The sequence below is a fragment of a genome, unplaced genomic scaffold, assembly GCF_019419815.1.
Source record: "Pyrus x bretschneideri cultivar Hongxiangsu unplaced genomic scaffold, Pyrus_bretschneideri_v1 Contig19, whole genome shotgun sequence".
Lineage (NCBI taxonomy): Eukaryota > Viridiplantae > Streptophyta > Magnoliopsida > Rosales > Rosaceae > Pyrus > Pyrus x bretschneideri.
In genome coordinates this window covers 7,338,995-7,362,413 of record NW_025999490.1, presented here as the reverse complement: position 1 = coordinate 7,362,413, position 23,419 = coordinate 7,338,995, and the positions used below count along the sequence as shown (strand labels likewise).

At 39.1% G+C, this 23,419-nt stretch overlaps 2 protein-coding genes across 3 annotated transcripts; one reads left to right on the top strand and one right to left on the bottom strand.

Annotated features, from left to right (window-relative positions):
• The first annotated feature begins 16,518 nt into the window (after nt 1-16,518).
• LOC103944913 (glucan endo-1,3-beta-glucosidase 5) lies at nt 16,519-19,058 on the top strand. The gene is made up of 2 exons (XM_009355756.3): nt 16,519-17,071; nt 17,667-19,058. Exons 1-2 carry the CDS (start codon nt 16,722-16,724, stop codon nt 18,811-18,813), a joined length of 1,497 nt encoding a protein of 498 aa, XP_009354031.1. The 5' UTR covers nt 16,519-16,721; the 3' UTR covers nt 18,814-19,058.
• Nucleotides 19,059-19,850: 792 nt separating this feature from the next.
• On the bottom strand, nt 19,851-23,374 carry LOC103945824 (DNA-directed RNA polymerases IV and V subunit 4). 2 transcript variants are annotated; one of them, XM_009358154.3, is made up of 11 exons: nt 23,206-23,374; nt 22,966-23,097; nt 22,812-22,871; nt 22,654-22,719; nt 22,441-22,527; nt 22,111-22,222; nt 21,918-21,995; nt 21,752-21,785; nt 21,610-21,678; nt 20,232-20,332; nt 19,851-20,135 (listed from the first exon to the last, which is right to left on the bottom strand). In XM_009358154.3, exons 2-10 carry the CDS (start codon nt 23,039-23,041, stop codon nt 20,258-20,260), a joined length of 657 nt encoding a protein of 218 aa, XP_009356429.1. In that variant the 5' UTR covers nt 23,042-23,097; nt 23,206-23,374; the 3' UTR covers nt 19,851-20,135; nt 20,232-20,257. The 2 variants fall into 2 exon arrangements, with proteins under 2 accessions (XP_009356429.1, XP_048438443.1); XM_048582486.1 differs by having other exon boundaries at nt 22,966-23,080.
• Between the last annotated feature and the right edge of the window lie 45 nt (nt 23,375-23,419).

The window sequence follows — 23,419 nt, the reverse complement described above, 5'->3', positions numbered from 1 at the left end:
TGTGTTTTTAAGAGTCTTGAGTCAAGTTACAACTTAATTTCGTCCAAATTTGGGTTTAAGGTCAGAAACTGCCTAGTTAGTGTTTTTAGGCAGTTTTGAGTCTTTTGAACTTGTTTTGAGTCCTTTGAGTCTTTGTATTGTTCAAATTAGTTAGAAAGTGTTTTGGTTTGTGTTTATAAGTGTTTTGATTCAATTTGTTACCCAAATTCGTCCAAAGTACTCAAAGTGCTCAAAACTGCCCAGAAAGTGTTTTTAAGGCAGTTTTGAGTGTTTTGGTGCTGTTTTGAGTCTTTTGGTTTGTTTTAGTATTTTAAAGTTTAGTTTTGCATTCTTTGAGTCTTTGTGAACGTTTTTAACTTTGTTTTTATGTTTTTGAGTCAATTTAGAGGTTTTAGCAAGCCCTCCTAATCCCCGGTCTAGAACGATCCCTACTTACATTCTATACTACAATTTGACAAAAAGAGGGTTTAATTTGTGTGCGTATAATTCTCGCATCAAATTTTGGCGCCGTTGCCGGGGATTAGCAACTTTGCTAATCTCTTGGATTGTTTTATTTTCGTTTGTGTGTATATATTTTTAGTTTTATTTTGTTGATTTTAGAAGCAAGACATGGCACTTGATAGTGCTTCTCTTTTGTCACAGCTTATGGAAGAGTACCAAACGCAAAGAGTTGGTACATTTGATCATAATCAATCAAGGAACGACGTGTTTGCCAATACTTACAATTCGGATTGGAGTGATCATTCAAACTCTATGTGGTGGGAACCTCAACATATTCAACAAGAAGGATATTGGCAGCCATATGAGGAGTTCTATACAACACCTATGCAGCCACCACAACCTGCCCAAACAAATTCAAGTTCGTCAATAGATTATAATCAAAAGCTTAATGAATTACTTTGTTTGGTGCAGGGCTCACAAAATCAAGACAATGAGGCTCAACAAGAAGGTTATTGGCAGCCATATGAGGAGTTCTATACAACACCTATGCAGCCACCACAACCTGCCCAAACAAATTCAAGTGAGTCTTTGTATAATGATACGGTTAGTACGTTACTCACCAATTTGTCTCAGGGGCAAGAAGATCAAAACAAAGCAAGGCAAAATCAAGACAAAAGGTTGGACAACTTGGAGGAGCAAATTGGGCAGATTATGGAGTTCATGAAACAAATTCAAGAGCAAAGTGAACTCTCCAACTCAACTATTGAAAACTCGAAGGAAGATTTTGAAATCCATAATGCTATCACTTTGGGAAGTGCTATGGAGGTTGGAGCTGACCTAAAAATGTCCAAACATAGCCTAGAAGTGGATGAGGAGCTGCTAATTGACGAAGAGGAAACACCTTTGCCGCAGGCACCTATTGCTCCTACGCCATCCAATTCTGGTATGGTTGTTCCAAAGTTAATTATTTCTAACCCCGTTCCACTGAATGTCCCTATTCCTTGCAGGCTCATGCAATCCAAGGAAGAAGAGGGTGAGAAAGGCATCTTCGAATCCTTTCCAAAGAATCAAGAGCAAGATGTGACTGGGGAATGTCTAGAATTCATCAAAGAGGATATACTTGAGACAACAATTCGCAAGGAAATTGGATTTCATGACACAAGACAAGTCATAACGCTCAAAACACCAAATCTAGCTGAAATTTCTAGTCTTACAACTTTCGAAGGGGTGTTTATTCTTGAGTTTATGTCAGAGCACACAGGTAAGCCACCTCCCCGAATTTCAATTTTGATTTATACTAATATGTTGTTAATGATTCAGGCACCCACTTTAGAATTTAAACCATTACCGGATCATTTCAAGTATCACCTTCCATTCAAAGATCAAGTCCATGCTGTTTGATTTAAAAAAAAAAATTAAAAAAATAAAAAAAATAAAAAAAAAATAAAAAAAAATAATAAAAGAATGTAGCCTTCACAAAGGTTGTGTACGTGAAGACCCACTACGTGGCGAAACTCTCGGAGTGGAAGGCATCGGAGCAGAAGTCATCGGAGCGGAAGGCATCGGAGCAGGAGGCATCGGAGCGGGAGGCATCGGAGCTAGAGCATTCCAGGCCTCAATACTGGGTGGAACGCTGGATGACCCAGGAAAGAGGTGCCTCTGGAAGAAAGACGCAAGCCTTTGACGGTCACTTTGAACGCGACCTTGAGATTCTTGCAGCTCATCAAGCTTCCTCTTCATGCCCGACGAATAGTTATTTGCAAGCACATGCAAACTTCTATTCTCGTACTTAAGCTGTTTGATCTCCTGCTTAAGATTTTCCACCTCTGCCATCAATGATTCCACTTGACGGGACCGAGCAAGCAGGCGTTGGCCCATGTTGGACACAGAGCTCGCACACTGAACACTAAGTGCGAGGGATTCTTGAACGGCCAACTCATCGGACCGTCCTGAAAGCAGCTGACTATCTTTGGGAGTGAGGAGGTTCCTAGCTACTATTGTAGCTGTTGTGGCATCCTGCATCACGGAGTCTTCACCTGTAAGAGGACCGTTAGAAGATAAGAAAGAAGGGCGCCATACGTTACCTTGACGCGGCGCGCCCGTATCACTGCTGAGACTCAATTCCAAGCTAAGGTTCGATGGGTTTGCCATTTTTCAAAGGTGTTCAAGAGAAGGGGTGGATGAAGTTAAATTTCAAAGGGCCGGAGACAATTTTCAAAAATGGGCAGTCTTCAGAGTGTGTATGTTTGAGGTGATCGGTAGCTCTATAAAAAGCCAAGGCGACGCGTCCACCAATTCAAAAAGCCGGAATTTCCTGCGCAAAGTTCGGCGACGATCTCTCGGCTTTTCAGAAAACGCGTTCAACTTTGTCAAAAGATCTCTGACAAAGTTGAAGACACGTGGAGGCTATCATCGCAACTACACATCTTTAGCCGACAAGCGCAAAGTTCGGCGACGCTTTCTCTGCTTTTCAGAAAACGCGTGCAGCTTTGTCAAAAGAGCCGCATCCGCACTACTACGTGTCGTTCAGAAACGAAGGGGCGTCGTTCAGAAATCGAAGGGGCGCCTGCTCAGAAATCGAAGAGGCATCGTTCAGAAAGCAAATAGGCGTATTCAAAGATCGAAGAGTCGTCACTATTTCAAAAAGCCGGATTTGCGGGATCAAAACGTTTGTCGACAAGGGTAAAAGAACAACACTTGCTATTGGGAAATCCCTATATATGTCGACCTTCATCTTTTATGGCAAGGCAGACCTGAAGAAAATGCCCAACTCTTCCTCACCTCTGAGGGCGCACTCCCAGCAAAGCCTTTCGAAATACTCAATTTTTTCTTCTTCCCCAAAGATGATACCAGATGCCTGGAGTACAGATGACCCAGGAGGAAACGGTAGATGGAAGCATGTGCTGATTCATTCACCGCTTCTTCAAAAGCAAAGGTATCTCATATCATCAAGGTCAAAAGCAAAAGTATCTCATATCATGCTCTTTCCCTGTCCTTTTCTTTGTCCTTGTTCTTACTCGCATGGCAAAGTGAAAGAAGCAATCAGCCGGCACTTGGAGTCAGTCTTCCGATCTGGAACCAACTGCCTGGAATCCCTTCCCTGATTGCTTACCTAGCGTTGCTCTCGAGTAGTCATCTTCAACGGTTGATACACTTCCAGAGAAGGGACCACTTCTGCAAAGGGGAGCAAGTAAGGCAAGTGAAAATGATACATTGAAGCATGTGGAGACAAGCTACAACTGCGTATGCTGAGCTATCCTCTAACCCTCTTCAATACAAATTGGAGAGATTGAACAAAGAAACAGAAAAAAGGGAGGAAGCTCAGACCTTCGGGGGAGACCAAAAGAATCCTGCTGCTCAGTTCAAGAGTAGCACAAAGGAAAATCAACGAGTGGAGGAGACCAAAAAGAATCCTCCAGCCCAGTTCAAGAGTAAGCCTGTGGAATCACCAAAGATCAACCCATCCATTCAACAAAGGAAGACCGAGAAAGCACTCCAATTCCAGATTTGCGTCCCTAAACTCTTCTCTTTGTTAGTTACATTCTGCCATGTTTAGTATGTATAAATGCTGTTTGTGTGTTTACTTATGTTTTATGTAAATCTATGCTTAAAACATTAAGGACAATGTGTGATTTAAGTGTGGGGGGGGGGTAACTAAGTATATTTGATGCAAATTCGTGGGATTTTATCACCCCTAACTTCAAATGTTGTTCCTTGTTGTTTTAAGGTGTTTTTAAGATGTTTTAGAGTGTTTTAGTATGTTTTGTTTTATAACTCCGAAAATCACATAAAAATTTGAAAAACATGTTTTGAAAAGCCTAAAAAGAGTGTTTTGAGTCGTTTTTGTGTGTTTGTGTCTTAGGATACCTTCCAACACAATGATAAGGATTTGGTTTGTAATTGCATGACTGTTAAAAAGAGTTATAAACATAGAGAAAAGTTTGATTTACTCTTGGTATATAATGTATGACTTCACATGCAATCATAAAAGAAAAATTCGTTTTTGTAACATGCTTGAAGGAAGGAACTCAAACAAACGCTACAACCCTGTGAGACTCGAGCCATTACCTTCTTTGGAGAGTTATAATCTGTGATTCTTTGTTTTCTAAAGTTGTTGCATGATCTCATTATTCCTTGCTTGGTTGCTACTTAGAATGCAATTATATCATGATAGAACTAAATGCTAGAACTTATATCCGTTTCATTCAAAGCATGACATTGAATTGCATAACATATATCAAGATGAAGTTGTGTAACCACCACCATAGCCAAATAGCCTTACTTCCCATATTTCGTATATGTTGTAAGTTTTAACCCCGTTGAGCCTTGTTTAGCCTTTATTCTTTGTTTACCCACATTTTCCTCACCTAGCCTAGAGTAGGACTTTCCTATACCCTTGTTCTTAAAGTATAGTGAGCATGACTTAAATGAATTCCTTTTGAGTTACATTATGCAAGAAAATGAGTGTGGGGGAGTAAAAGTTTGTTCTTACGTTTATATGTATGTTTTGAGATTCAAAAAAAGAAAAGAAGAAGAAAAGAAAAAAAAAAAGTGAAAATAAGTAAGAATGAACTCACGAGCGTTGATGGTTGAAGAAAGGGTCCAAAAAGTTGAATATGGCCCTAAGTTTTGTGTGACTTTCCCTTGGGTGTTCAAAGTTGACTTCTGCGTTCTTAAGGGAATTCTAAGTGCCTAATTCAATACTTTGCTCACTATTGCTTTAAGAATGTTTGTTTATCCTTCACCTTTCATTGTTAGCCAATACCCTAGCCCCGTTACAACCCTTTGACTTCTATCTTGAGTGTTATGTGTTTCAAAATGTGGAGTTTGGAATTGATATGAGCTTATGGAATCACTGGTTCTCATTCTAAGTAGTAGCATTCCATTCATGAGATCATATTCATGTCATTATCGTAAATCCAGAAAATGCTTTCTTTGTTATAACATATGTGAGGTACTAGTCTTTCATGTTTACATCAATCTCTCACATATAACTAGTGTAGGGTGTGTAGTCAGAAAATCTGTGTGAAAATAGAGTGCATTCTAGTAAGGAATTGAGGAAATTCTCTAAGGCATGTTACTACATTCAAATCATGGTTTTAAATGCTTAATTGTGAACTAGTATGTGGTGACTATGATTAAAAATGTACTTAAGTGTGAAGATGACTAAAATCTGTGAGAATGATGATTTTTAACATGTCATGTGCATTGGAAATCCCTAAGACGGTTGTTGGAAGGTTTAGGTTGTGTTTTACGTGTTTAGTGTCGTTTTGTTTATTTGTTTTTATTCTGTTTTGCTCGAGGACTAGCAAAAGCTAAGTGTGGGGGTATTTGATAGGAGCATATTCATGCGACTTAAATGGCTTGTTCTCGTGCATTTACGTTATGTTTCTTTAGTTATTTTAGTCCTTTATGCCATTTTCGTGTGTTTCTAGGTTCATATGGCTACGGAAGCAAAAAGGTGCATTTTGGAGCATTTTGGAGCAAAATTGGGCTTGGAATGGATAGCTTACGTTTGGAGCAAAAGGAATGGACAAAATTGAAGAGGATTCCTAATCAAATGAGTTACATCCTTTCCTAAACTAAGTAATAAAGCCTTAGGATATTTTCTGCCCAAAATTCCCACCATAGCTGCACCCACATGCTCTCCCATCATCATCATTCACCCTAGCTTTAATTCACATGCTTTCCCAACAAATAAATCAGCCATTCCACATGCATTTCCACCCACATGCTTCATAATCATTCAACCAACTTTGCACATGCATTCATCATCATAACCTAGCTGTCATTCCACTTTAATCCACATGCATTCCCTTCATAAATCAGCCACATGCAATCATAATCATTCAACCAACTTTGCACATGCATTCATCATCATAACCTAGCTGTCATATTCCCTCTTTTTCACCTATAAATAAGCATCCATTGCAGCCACAAAACACACACTCTTCCAATTCAGAAATTCATTCATTCAAACACACCATCCTTCCATTTCCACCACTCCCCAAACCATTCACACCATCAAACTATCCTTAGACCTTGTGCCACAATAAAGAGGAAGAGAAGAGTGCCTAAACGTTCATACAATTCAAGTTTGAGTTGTTGGAATGTTTAGGTGTTTCTTTGATTTCAATGTTTAATTTCAATACCCTTTGTTTTGTACGAATGAGGAATGGAAGAGAAGAGGGCCTAAACGTTCATACAATTCAAGTTTGAGTTGTTGGAATGTTTAGGCGTTTCTTTGATTCTCTTTGTTTTGTATCATGAGGAACTAAAACCCCCCTGGTTAGGGGGGGATTCGAAATATATGTTTATGCTTGCATTTTGATTTGATTACTTCTAATTGCGTTTCATAAGTTGTGAATTCAATTTGTTTAACTATTTGATTGATAACCTATTTATGTATGCTTATTGAGAGTTCACGCTTAATTTTCATGCATGAATTTGACGCTAGAATATAAGTGAGTTTCACATAATAGTTATGAACTTATATTCACAAGTAGTGGAGGTTGCTTATAAACAATTGCGTTAAACATATTCTTGGCATAAGTTTCATGCAATCATAGTAACGAATGCCTCGTCAACACTTATAGTTTTCATGTTGCTTAATGATTCTTGCTTGTATCTCTATTATGCAATTCATGTAGGGAACTTGTGAGGAATGCTTTGGGTTGTCGTATGCAATCATCCAATTCATTAACTTAAGGAAAACTTGACGGTTAATTTAAGCGGACCTAATTAACCCGGGGCGTTGAGAATTCATGGTTTATTGAAATGCAATTGGAAATCTTTTTATTATGCAAGTGTAACATGTGTGGAGATGAACCCCTTAGCTAGTCATCCCATCCATTCAAATCCATCACATTCATATTTACATTCTGTTTTTAATTAGAATCTGTGCAATTAGTTTAATTTCGTCCAAAACTCAATCCCCCCTTACTTTAATGTCCAAATTAGTTAGAAATCAATTTAGTTTGTGTTTTTAAGAGTCTTGAGTCAAGTTACAACTTAATTTCGTCCAAATTTGGGTTTAAGGTCAGAAACTGCCTAGTTAGTGTTTTTAGGCAGTTTTGAGTCTTTTGAACTTGTTTTGAGTCCTTTGAGTCTTTGTATTGTTCAAATTAGTTAGAAAGTGTTTTGGTTTGTGTTTATAAGTGTTTTGATTCAATTTGTTACCCAAATTCGTCCAAAGTACTCAAAGTGCTCAAAACTGCCCATAAAGTGTTTTTAAGGCAGTTTTGAGTGTTTTGGTGCTGTTTTGAGTCTTTTGGTTTGTTTTAGTATTTTAAAGTTTAGTTTTGCATTCTTTGAGTCTTTGTGAACGTTTTTAACTTTGTTTTTATGTTTTTGAGTCAATTTAGAGGTTTTAGCAAGCCCTCCTAATCCCCGGTCTAGAACGATCCCTACTTACATTCTATACTACAATTTGACAAAAAGAGGGTTTAATTTGTGTGCGTATAATTCTCGCATCAAAACACTCCACGACCTTCCCTTTACCATTTACAACCCAAAATTGATGGAAATTGCCTTTGATTTAGTGAAACCCACACCGGTGGGTGCGATGGATCCGTGTCGTCGGTCCATCAATTCTAAAAGGTTTTCCATCAACTACCACCATTCTCAGGTGTCTCTTGAGTCCAGGAACAAAGCCCATGGGTGGGTTGAGGTGTCGGAGCCGTTTTGGAGTCGAATTAAGAACACCCAATTCAAGGCTTTCCGACAGATCAAGGTAGTTTTCAGGTGTTTTCCAATCGAATTGGACTTCGGCCCAGGTATGAAAATTTCTCCCCTCATTGACATCTATAAATTTGTCAATTTTGGTAATTTTGGAAATGGTTGAATTTTCCGGTGAGTCGGGGGCGGGCGGTCGCCGCATGCGGCAGCAGCGCTTGGGCCGATACTCAACCTACCCATATTAGGCTAAATTTGATGCCTCAACAATATATTTGACATCTGTGTAGTGAAATTTCGATGTTTTAATATAGTTTTGTAATTGACCGCCTAGTTGGCCGTCACTTGATTATTATATGAATTGACGATTTGACCATTGGATCGGCACCAAAATCTAATACACAATAGTATGTAATATTTGAGAACATTAGGAACTGACGGATTGGGAATCCGACATGCGGATCTTTCCGAATTGGATTTCTAAGTTTGTAAAATCAAACGTTGACCGCTACTTGAATTTGCGATTGGTGGAGATCCAACCGTTGGATCGTAATGAAATTTTAGTTTGTTGTTCTAGAAGAGTAACGAGACTCTTGGAAAGTTACGGATCAAAATCTGATAGGTGGATCTTCTAGATTAGATTACTAGGTTTGTGAACCCTATCCTCAATCTTGATCGATGATTGACTTTTTAGTCAAGTAAACCGAGTTTCTAGCGTGCCGTTTATCTTAGAGTGTTGTTGAGATTTCATGAAGCTTAGTGGGCTCATTACGACGACGTGTGTCTTGATTTACGTACAAGTGACTATAATATAGGTGATTTATATTGAGTTGTTATTTTATTTTATTGCCATCAATCTGCGTTTTTGAATTGCGATTTGATTGTGGATTGAAAACATTTATGATAGGTGATTTGGTGTGTATATTTGAACTGTGTTTGATGTGTATGATTGGCATGTTATGATGAAATGTGAGGGCTAGTAGTGGACCGTTAACCCATTGTGACGGGGATTTGTTGCTTTGACACTTGTTTCACGTTTCCGTTTCCTTATTTCATTTCTTGTTTTGTTGAGCTTTCGTATTTTGAGTACTTGTTTCATGTCTTGTTCTTCGAGCGTTGTTATATTCCTTGGACTTCTACCCAATTTCCTTGAGTGATCCGGAATTGCGTATCCAATGGGGTTCCGTTGAGTGGTCTGGAATCCCTTGTGATCCGCAATTCCATTGAGTAGTCCGAAATTGTATCTAGCTTGGATTTCATTGAGTGGTTTGATATGCATTGTACTCCGCGATTCCATTGAGTGGCCTGGAATCGTATCTACTCGGATTCTGTTGAGAGATCCGGAATCCCTTCTACTCCACGATTCTGTTGAGTGGTCCGGAATCCCCTTTGGTGTCTTGGTTCTGTTGAGTGGTTCGAAACCTGATGTTGATGGATTTTTTTGCGTGGTCCGAAATCGCATCATTTGACTTGTTGGTTCCTTGGATTTGATTTCAACTTCAGAGATGTAGGCTTCGGCCGAACCGTGTCGCTCTAGCCCTGCATTTCGGTGTATGGTATATAAGTTAGCCAGGTGGTTAAGATGTTTAGCTAACTTAGTTATTAAGTTTTGACAGCTGTTAGTTTTGTTTGGTTAGTTATATATACTGAAATATGTAAGCAATTGTATTCAGTTAGATAATACAACAACATTTGCGAGATATTACTTTCTCTCTGCTATAATATTCATTGTTCCTGTTCTTGCTCTTCGATGGAGATTCATGGCTCAATCTGCCATAGTTATCATGGTATCAAGAGCTGAGGTTCAGTAAACTGGTGAAGAGGATCCTGGTTAGCTCGTCAGGCTTACGGTTTTTCTGTGGCTGAATCTTGATCTGCTCAGATTGGGGCTCAGATTGGGATCTTTGATCGTTGTTGCGAAATCAGGTTTTTCTGTGTGGTTTTGATCTTCAAAAATTGAGATGTTTCTTCGTATAATTGTGGATGTGTGGCTTGATGTGATGATTTCTCGAGCACGAAGCTCCTTGTTATTTCTTGATTGTTGTTGATTTCTAGGGCACGAAGCCTATTGTTGCTGATTTTTAGGGCACGAAGCCTATAATTGGTTGATTACTGGTGATTGATTTGAGCACGAAGCTCCTTGGTGTTTCTTCTTGATTGTTGCTGATTTCTAGGGCACGAAGCCTCTAATTGTCTGATTTTATCAAATTGCACAGTATTGGTTGTTTCTTGAGCACGAAGCTCCTTGATTACTGGTGATTGGTTTGAGCACGAAGCTCTTTGCTGCTTCTTGATTGTTGCGGTTGATTTTGTAGTTGAAATTACTGTGTTCTTCTCATTCTTTTTGTTGGAGTAATGGCGATGAATATGGTGAAGGTTGAAAGTCTACTTGGAATGTTAACCATTAGACTTCAGGAGGATAATTTTGTGAAGTGGTCTTTTCAGTTTCGATCTGTTCTTGAAGGAAATGATTTGTTTGATCATTTTGATGGTACCTCTGTATGTCCACCAAAGTTTGTCTTTACTGAAGACGGTGGTATTACTACTGAAGTTACAGCAGCTTATAAGGAGTGGATTAAAAGAGATAGGGCTCTTGTGAGTCTATTGCTTGCTACTTTGGGAGATGAAGCAGTTGAATATGTTGTTGGTAGTCGAACTGCACATGAAGCTTGGATGAATTTGCAAGATCGGTTTGCTACTGTTTCGAGGGCAAGAGTGAATCATCTCAAGACTGAGTTACTGACAATTAAGAAAGGTTCGGATAGTGTTGAGAAATACATGTTGCGAATCAAAGTTCTTAAGGATCAACTTCTTGCTGCTGGAGAAGTGGTCTCTGAAAATGATCTTATTGTTGCTGCTTTGGCTGGATTGCCAGCAGAATTTAACATGATCCGTACTGTAATTGTGGCTCGTGAAACTCCTATTTCTCTCAAAGAGTTTCGAGCTCAATTATTGGCTGCAGAGAGGACTGCTAAAGATTCCCAATCCACAATGACTTTTCCTATGTCGGGCATGTACTGCCATGGTGAATCTTCAAATGCTAATTCTTCACAGAGTCAAAGCTCAGCTCAACAATATTCTGGTGGTTATGGTTTTGTCAGTGGTGCCAATGCTCATTCTCAGAATCATACTCAAAGGTCAACTGGGGAATTTGTCTCTCAGGCTTATCTTCCTCAGTTTCATCAACAAAATAATGCAAATTCTCAGAATAATAGGGGCTATCAGAATTATGGAGGAAATAATGGAAGGGGTAACCACAGGCCTAGGTATAATGGGACCAATAATGGCAGGTTTTCAGGGAATAATAATGGAAGCTCTAATTTTGGATCTAAAGGTGGTTCAACTTGGCAGCAGTGGAATGGCAATAATGGTTCCAAACCAACACTGATTCCTGAATGTCAGATTTGTCATAAACGAGGCCATACTGCTCCTAATTGTTACTCATGGTATGATGCAAGTTCCAGTTCTGCTCCTCCAGTTATGGCATGTCAAATTTGTGGAAAGAAAGGCCATACTGCTCTCAACTGTTATCACAGAGGCAATTATGCATACCAAGGTGATCAACCAGCTTCTTCTCTGACTGCACTTACTGCCCAAGCTCAGCAGAATTTTGTATCTTCTTCACAGCCAAATTGGGTGTTAGATACAGGAGCTACTCACCATATGACTGCTGACCTTGATAATTTGACACTTGTGACACCTTTTGAGGGCAATGACAGGATTACAGTTGGCAATGGAGAGGGCCTTCATGTTGCTAACACTGGTTTGGGTTCTCTTTTAACCTCTTCTAAATCTTTAACTCTTCAAATGGTGTTGCATGTTCCACAGTTAGCAGCTAGTTTATTGTCAGTTTATAGACTATACAAGGATAATCATTGCTATGTTATACTTGATGAATTTGGTTTTTGGGTGCAGGACAAGGCAACCAAGAAAATCCTCATGAAAGGAAGGAGTAGTAGTAGTGGCTTGTATTACATTCCTCAGCAGCAGTTCTACAAATATTCTCAGCTAATAAATAATACACCTCAAGCTTTGTTGGGGCAACTTGTGAAGACATCTATCTGGCATCATAGACTTGGGCATCCCACCAATGAGGTTCAAGTCAAAATGCTTCAAGACTCTCAGATTTCTGTTTCTTTCGATAAATGTTCTTAGTTGTGCTCAGCTTGTATCAGGGGTAAGATGTCTAGACAACCCTTTCCTTCCAAGTGTAATAAGTCCAGTATTCCTTTCGACAAAGTGCATACTGATGTCTGGGGACCTTCACCTACTGTTTCTGTGGAACGTTACCGATATTATGTAATTTTCGTTGATGAATGCACAAGGTTTACTTGGATTTTCCCCTTGTTAATAAGTCTGATGTGTACACTGTGTTTGTGAAATTTCATGCTTTTGTTGTGAATCATTTCAAAGCAAGTATTAAGACTTTACAATCTGACGGAGGAGGAGAGTACATGAGTAAAGTGTTTAAGACCTTCTTGGATACCAATGGTATTTTGCATCTTGTTTCTTGTCCATATACACCTTAGCAGAATGGTCTTGCTGAGAGAAAAAATAGACATATTGTTGAAACTACTGTGACATTACTGAGTGCAGCTTTTTTACCTCAACAGTTCTGGTTTCATGCGTGTAGTCATGCAGTATTCTTGATAAATAGAATGCCTAGTCAGACTTTAGACATGATATCCCCATACATGAAGTTGTTTGGACAATCCCCTTCTTTAGGGTCTTTAAAGGTCTTTGGTTCTGCAGTCTTTCCTTATTTGAGACCCTATAATGTTAATAAGCTCCAAGCACGAAGTGATGAATGTGTATTTTTGGGATATTCAGTAGGTTACAAAGGAGTATTGTGTTTTCATATACCTACCAAAAGGTTATTGTTGTCTAGGCATGTCATTCATAATGAACATGTATTTCCTTTTAAGACGTCCCAATCCATACATAGTCCTCAATCTGTGTCTACTTCACCAACACAAAGAGAGTTACCCAGAGTTGTTTCGGTTGTATTGTCTCATGAATCTGAGCAACATGGGGTGAATGATGTTGTCAATAATCCAGACATGGAACTGCATTCTGTTTCTTCTCAGTCTTCTGGTACAGCATCAGGTTCAGGATTGTTACCATTACAAGCTACTACTCTACTTCCAACTCCTTCCTCTTCAAGGTTGCCTGTCCATAACCCTTCCCAAATTCAGGTATCTTCTAACTCTGCAGATCCTTCTCCAAATGCTTGTTCTACATCTGCCAATATGGTTGATATTTCATCTGTTTCTCCCAATGTTATGGCTGGTACTTCTTCAGTTTTTCTTCATGATGTAAATGATTCTGAGATTCATAATGATGTACCTGATGTGTCTTCTGAGCATAATATGGTTACAAGGTTAAAAAGTGGAGCTTTACAAAGGAAAGATTATTCTGGTTATTGTGCTTCTGTATCCATAACTCCAGGTTCTTCTTTATCATCTGGTGATGATATTATGTTTAGTGGTTTTACTGCTATACTGGATATTCCTGAGTCGTCAGAACCCACTCATTACAAGCAAGCTGTTGCTTCTGTGCACTGGCGTAATGCAATGCAGGAGGAATTTGAAGCTTTGCAGAAACAAGGTACTTGGGAATTAGTACCAGTTCCACAAAACAGAAATGTTATAGGCAGCAAGTGGGTGTACAAGCTTAAGAAGGATCAAGATGGAAAGGTGTCCCGATACAAGGCAAGGCTTGTAGCTCAAGGTTTTAGCCAAGAACATGGTCTGGACTATGAAGAAACATTTAGTCCAGTGGTCAGACACACAACAGTACGACTAGTCTTGTCACTTGCAGCAATGAACAAATGGGATTTAAGGCAATTAGATGTGAAGAATGCCTTTCTTCATGGAGAATTACAAGAAGAGGTGTTTATGAAACAACCTCAAGGGTTTCAAGACTCTCTACATCCTACTCATGTCTGCAAGTTACTTAAGTCTCTTTATGGCCTTAAACAGGCTCCCAGAGCATGGAATGCTAAGTTTACGAGCTATTTACCTACTCTGGGGTTTCAATCTTCTCATTCTGATCCTAGTCTGTTTGTGAAGATCAGTGGGTCTAATGTAGTGATCTTGCTATTGTATGTTGATGATATTATCATCACAGGGTCTTCTTCCAAGCTCATCCAGCAAGTCATTGATGATTTAGCTAGTGTGTTTGATATGAAGGACATGGGGAGGCTAACCTATTTTTTGGGTTTACAGATTGCCTACAGAGACAATGGAGGCATTTTCATTAATCAGTCTAAATATGTTACTGATCTTCTCAATAAGGCGGGTATGATGCATTGTAGACCCTGTTCAACTCCGAGCAAGCCACACACTCAGTTATTGAAGGATGAAGGACAACCAATGGCTGATCCAACAGTGTACAGAAGTATGGTTGGTGCATTGCAGTATCTGACCTTCACTAGGCCTGATATTGCCTATGCAGTCAATTATGCATGCCAATTTATGACAACTCCAACTGAAGAACATTTTTGTTTGATTAAAAGGATTCTTCGATATCTTAAAGGGACATTGCAGTGTGGATTGACTTATTCTGCTCAGGGCAAAATGGAACTACTTGCTTATAGTGATGCCGACTGGGCTGCTGATATAAATACCAGAAGGTCCACCACAGGCTACATTGTCTTTATGGGTTCAAATCCTGTATCCTGGCAGTCCAAGAAACAAGGAAGTGTGTCTCGCAGTTCTACTGAGGCAGAGTATAAGGCATTAGCTAATGCTGCTGCTGATGTAGCTTGGGTTAGATCCGTTCTCAGAGATCTGCATGTTTTTCTTCCATCTGCACCGTTGTTACATTGTGATAATCTTTCAACGTTAGCCTTATGCTCTAATCCAGTTTTTCATACTCGAATTAAACACTTGGATACTGACTTCCATTTTGTTCGCGAAAGGGTCCAAAAGGGAGATCTAGAGGTGCAATATATTCCTACAGAAGCTCAGGTTGCAGATATCTTGACCAAAGGTTTACACAGTCCTGTGTTTATTCATCATTGTACCAATCTCAGACTGGGATATCCCAGTTGAGATTGAGGGGGAGTATTAACCGAGTATTTGTGCATGGGTATTTTAGTCATAGGCTTGTATAAGTTAGCCAGGTGGTTAAGATGTTTAGCTAACTTAGTTATTAAGTTTTGACAGCTGTTAGTTTTGTTTGGTTAGTTATATATACTGAAATATGTAAGCAATTGTATTCAGTTAGATAATACAACAACATTTGCGAGATATTACTTTCTCTCTGCTATAATATTCATTGTTCCTGTTCTTGCTCTTCGATGGAGATTCATGGCTTAATCTGCCATAGTTATCATGGTATGTGTTATTGATTGATGTGATTGTGGAATGATGTTGGTTGTGATTGTTGTAATTATAATTAGACTCGTTGACTAATATGGCTAAAGATTTATGTTGCGTTTCGTCGAATGTTCCTCGTGATGTTGCATATCTGTTGTGTGGTATTACGTTGAGACATAGTCATTTATGTGATGATTATTCGAGTATAGCGAACGACGAACTACGTGTATTTGGTGACGTCACGTGTCGATCCTAGACATATGTCGGGATCGGGGCATGACAAGTATGCTACACTAGTGTGGGTTCAAGATATTAATACCACACTCATGAGTTTAAGATACCATTTTCATTAGTTTTCCTTTTTTATTATTGCTTTTGTTTTAAATTCATATAATTATTTAATGTAATAAAATAATAGTTTTACTTAGTATATTACATAAAAAGCAAAACTTTAAAAGATGTCAAATAACACACGGATTTTCAAATGTATCGGAAAAATAAACATGGATTGTCAAATTTAAGTTTAATATCTCGTTTGACATGCTCTTAAGCATATCTATTAGTGGTTAGCTATATTTGACACTTAGATCATCTCTAAAGAAAATCAAATTATAACAGTCAAATTGTAATTGATGTCTGATGTGACAATTTGAAGTCTTATGTCAAATTATGTATTTTTCCAACCCAATTGTGAAATGATATTTATTTTTATTAAAATAGAGTTTTAAATGATTATAATTATATTAAAAAACGTTGCAACAAAATTTTTATTAGTTGAAATGTTAGTGGAATAAGGGATCAACCATTAAAATCAATTAAAAATAAATTTGACATTTATGTCAAATTTGATTCCTAATCACAAAGCCTTCAGATCCAATTAGCAAACATCACTTTGGTTGAAAATATTTTTGATATAAAATATGCAGTGCCATTTCATCTAGGATTTTGACATCTCATTTGCCGGTGGCACACTGACTGCCGACTAATGGAGGGTATCTAGGTAATTTCAAAAAGAGCATCATTATCAGCATTGATATTTATGTATATTTCAAAAAGTGCATCATCGTCAGCATGGATATTTATGTATACATTCATGGCAGCTTCAACTTTACTCTTATTTGTGATTTGTTGCACTCTCTCACTCTATCCCTCACCTACAAGACAACACTCTGAGTCTATGCCTCAGCAGATATTCAGTTAATGAACCCGGTGGGGAATGAATGAATGAATTGCCTGATTGATAAGTGCTGGGGGTTTGACCAGGTTATATATTAATCCGACGAAATGTTAGAAGCCAGGTGGAGATGGAGGTGGGCATTTGCAGCAGCTCTGCTTTCTCTAGTGGTGGTTTGGAGGGCGGAGTCAGCCATAGGAGTGAACTGGGGGAGCGTGTCCTTCCACAAACTCAAGCCTTCCGCGGTGGTGGATCTCTTGAAAGACAACAAGATATCAAAGGTGAAGCTTTTCGATGCCGACCCAGATTCACTTCGGGCTCTCATGGGCAGCGGCATCCAGGTCATGGTTGGCATCCCCAATGAGATGTTGGCCGCCTTGAGCTCTTCCACCGATGCCTCTGATTTGTGGGTTCGCCAGAATGTGTCCAGATATATGGTTAAAAATGGTGCCGATATCAGGTGAGGCTGAGGCCCCTCCTCCTCCTCCTTTTCTTCTTCTCCCGGATTCTTCTTTCATTGTGCGTTTACTGCGATTGTTACTGAGAAACGGTAGGAGAATAAAAGGAAACAACTTTATAGTTGTGTAGCTTTCACTTGTTAATAAATGGGAAGTGATTTGTTTTTGCCACCCACCATCCCTTGATATTAATTGGTATTGATTTTTCAGCATAGTTTGTTCATTTTTAATCATGACCTAATATCATATTATATTCTCTTCCTTGTGAAGTGATGTGCTGACTGTGCTATGCTGTGCTGCCCTTTGAGATATAGGCCAGAAGAGATTGTAACAAAGCTTGTTGCTTTTTCTCTAATTTCCAAAAAGATAGTAGATACTGGCCTGTTAGTTTATTTATTTATTCATATTTTTCGAAGTTTTCCAACAAGATATACAATCTGAGATTAGAGATAAACCAGTTTGTTGCCAAAACTTTGTTTCTTTCACTTGATCATCATGCTAGCCAATGAATCAAATCTTCCCTCTGCGTCTGTTTATATATTAAGTTGTTTGCTTTCGCATCCATGTCGAAACTTGTTTCCTTGTGATCCATGACAGGTATATTGCAGTAGGAAATGAGCCCTTCCTTACAAGTTACTCGGGCCAGTTTCAGTCCTATGTCATGCCTGCACTGCTTAATCTACAACAGTCCTTGGCTAAAGTGAATCTTGCAAGCTACGTCAAGTTAGTCGTCCCTTGCAATGCCGATGCTTATGAGTCCTCCCTTCCTTCTCAAGGGGCATTTCGACCTGAACTCACTCAAATAATGACTCAACTTGTTTCGTTTCTCAACTCAAATGGTTCTCCTTTTGTAGTCAATATCTACCCATTTCTAAGTCTCTATGGAAGCTCAGATTTTCCTCAAGACTATGCATTCTTCGAGGGGACTAGTCATCCTGTTACAGATGGGTCGAATGTTTACTCCAATGCATTTGACGGAAACTTTGACACACTAGTCGCTGCCCTCAGCAAGCTTGGATATGGTGAGATGCCCATAATTATTGGGGAGGTGGGTTGGCCCACAGACGGAGCCATCAATGCAAATCTCACTGCTGCGAGGGCATTCAACCAAGGTCTCATAAATCATGTCCTAAGTAACAGAGGAACCCCTTTAAGACCTGGTGCCCCTCCCGTGGATGTATATATTTTCAGTCTGCATGATGAAGGGGCAAAGAGCACACTTCCAGGAAACTTTGAAAGGCACTGGGGGATCTTTTCCTTTGATGGCCAGGCTAAATATCCGTTGAACCTCGGTTTGGGCGGCAGAGGATTAAAAAATGCAAGGAATGTTGAGTATCTCCCGTCTAGGTGGTGTGTGGCAAAGCCATCAGGAGATTTGTCTGATGTGGTGAACCACATGAAACTCGCCTGTAGTGTTGCAGATTGCACCACACTCACCTATGGGGGGTCGTGCAACGGAATTGGAGCAAAGGGAAACATCTCGTATGCGTTCAACAGTTACTATCAGCTGCAAATGCAGAATGAACGGAGCTGTGATTTTGACGGGCTTGGTATGGTCACTTTCCTAGACCCTTCGGTTGGTGAGTGCAGGTTTCTTGTTGGCGTTACTGATACTTCGTCCAGGTCTAGATCTAGATCTAGATCTAGATCTAGTACTAGTTCTAGTTCTTGTCATCAACTGTACCGGAGGTGGATCATAGTGGGGATGTTGATTTCATGGGGGGTTTGGGTTTTTGTAATGTGAAAAGAGGTTTCACAAGTCGGTTTTTCAGGTCCCCTCTTCCGAAGCAGTGTAGGTGATTAAATACTAGTGTAGAGTATTCCCACATTTAGCAATAGAGTGGGGTGGGTCATCACTCTGAGTCTGTGACCCATGGGTGTCTAATTCAGGTATTATTATCGTGTAGGACATTTGTATTGAATTATCGTTGCTTAATTTTTAGTAAAGAAAATGAAGTTGAACATAATAATCACGTTATTGTAATCTTACATCGGAATGTCACTCTTTTTTCTCCGCATTACATTACATGCATCCTGCTCAATCAATCCTAGTGACAGCAAGTAGACACACACACACACACACACACACACACACACACACACGCTTGATTCAGTGAAGCAATCAAACAGCGGCCATCCAATGCCATTGACAATTTGAGAGACTATTGGAGATGAAGATGCTGGCTGATTAATCAAGGCGGCCAGATTGTGAACATGTAAGCAGTGCAATCTCCGAGGTGGAAGGGGGCGTCGGAAAGGATGCCGTGGGCTCTCAGCTCTCTTGTTGTGGTAGCCGGGATACTAATCATTGCATAACGGCGCGAATTGAGCAAGAAGCAGGCCAATCAGTTTCGAGTCTTCAGAAATGATGAATATACCATTTTTAGCCTCTTATACTCCCCTGTTTAATTATGGCCGTTAACTTCGTTTGATTTATTCAATTGAATGGTTAAAAATTAAAAAAGGAAAATAATGCATGCGTACCTTAAAAAAGTGTAAAAATCATTTTCCTGTATTACAAGCTCAAGGAAACCCCATCCAAGCTGTTTCGAGTAACTTTCATCATACTTTCCATTGCGAGATGCACCAAAGGAAACCCCCTCTTTAATTTATAAAACGTTATCATTTTCTTCTTTAACTTTCTTCTTCCATAAGAAAACAGTCACAAAAACCATCCCCCTTGCGCATAAAATGAATAAATTTAACAACGATGCACCAATTGCTTCTTCCTTTCTTTTTTGTTTTTTCCTTTTCTTTTATTTTCTTCATTTCATCAGGAAATCAGGCGAACCATCTCTCTCACTTGTATTCATATAAAACTCAGTCAATTATCCAGTGAACTTCATATTCATCAAGCACAAAATAGAAGAAAACTACTGCTGAGAACCGAATCGAAGTAGAGGCTATGAAAGGGATTTCCGCAGCATCTCAAATTCCATGTCATATACAAAATCCAACGACCATTAACAAGTACGACAACAAGGATGATTGTAGGTCCCGGTGTGCTGCCATGAAAAGTCCACAAAGCAAAATCCCTCCATATTAATGCCATTTGCATCTAGCAATCTGTACCAGTTTACATAAAACCCAACTAATCATTCCGCATACAAGGCAGGAAGACATGGCTATTTAAGCTTAAGATGAAAAATTAATATATCTTACTAGGAATTCTCAGGTAAAGAGTGTTCTTATGTTGCCCTTTTAAACCTCGTCAGCTCACTTAAAACATCTTTTAGTGGTTGGCTGAGCGTGCTTCTCTTAGCCTGGAAGGAGAACATATATGTATATAAACTAGCAGCTTGAAGTGATTTGGAAAGCAAAGATAGTATAGAATTAGTCAAGGCAACGTTGGCAACCCCAAATAGCTTCGGGAAAGCATTCTTGAAACACAAATACAGATAAACAGTCTGGTAGGCAGAAAACCAAGAAGTCAATTTTCAGTAGCTTAACAGTTCCATTGGGAACCTAATAGTTCCAACACTATAAAATGAAGCCAGAAAGAAACTCACATTCGTGGAAATTAAAAAATCAAAGAGATCAGCAAAAGGGGATTTAAGAGTCCCTTAGCAGTTCCATTGGGAACCCAATAGTTCCAACACTATAAAATGCAGCCAGAAAGAAACTCGCATTTGTGGAAATGAAAAAATCAAAGAGATCAGCAAAAGGGGATTTAAGAGTCCCAGCCCTCATGGATCAGAAAATAATATCATTCGCGTAAGAGAAATTGGAGCATTGGTCCCCAAATTTAGTCAAATGGCAGCTTTGGTTCACGAATTAAAAATCCGTGAGTGTTGATCCATGAACTTATCACAATGTGGAGCAATGGTCCTTTTGGGTAATACCGTTAGAACTTCCATCCTTTATTTCCCCCTTTAAACCTTTTATGTTGGATGAAAGTTCAAATAGAGTTCCCCAAAAGGACCATCGCTCCATAGTGTGAGAAGTTCAAGGGCCAATACTCACAGATTTTAGTTTAGGGACCAAAACTCCAATTGGGAAAAAGTCCAAGGATCAATGCTCCAATATTCTCTTTCCACAATGGCATGTTTACTTGCATGGAATGGGTATGGAATTATTCCCAATCTTGATCCCGGTGTTTACTAAAACATGGGTTTTGGAACTATTCCAATTCCAAAATTCCCGTGTGTTAGTAACACACATGGAATAAAAAAGAGAATGGGTCCCACCATACAATCTATAATCCAATGCCTGAAAAATCAGAACAGATCGATTAGGAGGGGCCAGTTGACCCCATGCCCATCCATTCTTTCCCTTCCCCGATTCATGACTTTCTCCATTCAAAGTGAGTAACATGCAAATAGATTGGAGATTATCAATTTTAGAATTGTAATTAATCCAAGGAGTGAATACCACATATTCCTCTGACAAAATCCAAAACAGAATTGAGTTATCCCCGACTGGAACTAAAATTGAAATAGAAAAGAAAATCTTGTATGTTTAAACTACAATTTCTAACTAGATCCTTCAATTTCGCCCAAAACAGAAAAATGCATAGGTTTAATTATGAACCATATCATACCTTCAAGGATGGTACTAAAGCAAAAACTTCATCAGTGGTTTCTGGACAAACATTGGCAATCACACATATCTGTGGCAAAAAATTAAAATCAGAGACCAGTCCTTAAATTTTAAGAACTAATACCGAAGATTGAGATTGTAACCTCTCCATCTTTGACACCATATTTTTTTAGAGTCCTGATATTCAAGTTAAGGGTTCAAACACAGAGAAAGCATTTATATACGCACACATATAAACACCAAGGAACAAATCAAGCATACTCAAACATGCACACACACACCCACCCAAGCGGAGCACATCAAGGATACTCAAGAACGTGTCTCCCAGATTGGGGATGTGTATAACGGCTGGTGCTGTTGGCATACTGCAGTCCCTTGTCGAATGATCTGAAAACAAAACCATTTAGGACACTTCATATACAGAAAATTAACATCAACTGCTATAATAAACCATTTTCTCAATCACCATTCTTTCTTTCAGATGATAGAACTTGATTCTTACACAGGGATTTTAATAGTAGGATCTTTAGACAACATGACCATCTGCTCCTGGATGCCTTGTAATATATCGGCAGCTTCACAATCCATCATACATTTGACACTCTTCGGAAGTTCTGCATGAAACAACAAAACTGACAATATTACAGTGCTTAACTAAAAAGATTATTTTAAATTTCTGAGCTTCTCTCTTAGCTTAAGTATTTGATATACAAAATATCAAACACATGACACTTAGTGCTGAGATGCTAAAGTAGTCACTGTATATTTTTAGGAAGTAAACATCGCATGTTTATAACAGAAAAATGCTCATATGGCCAATAAAAGTGCTCACCCTGCTCAATTTTGAGCTCCAGTGGCTGTGGTTCTTTCTTTTTAGCATTTGCGACCGTGTCTCCTTTTCCCCCCTTGCCCCAATCAGCTTAAAAAAAATCACAGTTTGCAAAGGAAAGAGAGAAATAAAATGAAATTCAGATAATTGACTTCAGATATACAAGTGATGAAACTGGAAATTCAGAATAATTCGGAATTTCAAATAATATTAAACCTTTCCCTGAAGCAGCAGCTGGGCGATAAAATTTTGACGAAAAGTTTGATTTGGGTTCCCGGGAACCTATACATGCATGAGTCACGACACACAAGAACCAGTGACTGTAATATGAGACTAAGTTGAATAGGAAAAAATAGAGATTAGAGAAACTGTACCTTCAGAATCGAACTGAACTCGTCTTCCCTTCTTGGACTTTGTCGAGCTATCATCCTTACCTACACAAACAGATGGGGTGCGATTACCTCATTTCTTTTACAAACAAAAAACACCCAAATACAAAAATGTCAACAAAGTCAAGAAAAAGCAAACCATCTTTTGAGCTGGGAGGGGTAGATTTCAGCGAAGGTTTAGGCAAAGAAAACCCCTTTCCTCCTTTCTCCGACATCTCCACCACTGGATGTTGCAAATTAACACCCTTTTCACACTACAGTAGTATTCACTCTGTTAAATTAAAACCTCACAGGGTTAAAAATTAAAAATTAAATGAAGAGCAAGAGAGAGAGAGAGAGAAAGAACCCTAATCCAATCCAACCAAAAAGGAAAACCCACATTTCAAACAGAATCCCTGGAAGTGTACCACCAGGGAGGGAGGGAGGAAGGGAGGAGCGAGCGGAGGAAGTCACCGGCGGGAAGGGGAAGACCCGGAAGTGGTTTCAGAAGTGCTAAAACTCTTTAATCCGGGGGTTTGAATTGTTGACTGATTTGTCTACTTCGCTGGCTATATGTTTGGGCCATTTCCAATAGAAGAAGGGCCAAAGGGCTC

Coding starts and splice junctions, on each gene's coding strand:
- LOC103945824 (XM_009358154.3), bottom strand. CDS start 23,041: ATGTCGGAGAAAGGAGGAAAGGGGTTTTCTTTGCCTAAACCTTCGCTG. Junction 22,528..22,653: donor AGCTGCTGCTTCAGGGAAAG/GTTTAATATTAT, acceptor ATTTTTTTTAAG/CTGATTGGGGCAAGGGGGGA. Junction 21,786..21,917: donor TCTGGGAGACACGTTCTTGA/GTATCCTTGATG, acceptor CTTGAATATCAG/GACTCTAAAAAAATATGGTG.
- LOC103944913 (XM_009355756.3), top strand. CDS start 16,722: ATGTTAGAAGCCAGGTGGAGATGGAGGTGGGCATTTGCAGCAGCTCTG. Junction 17,072..17,666: donor AAAAATGGTGCCGATATCAG/GTGAGGCTGAGG, acceptor GATCCATGACAG/GTATATTGCAGTAGGAAATG.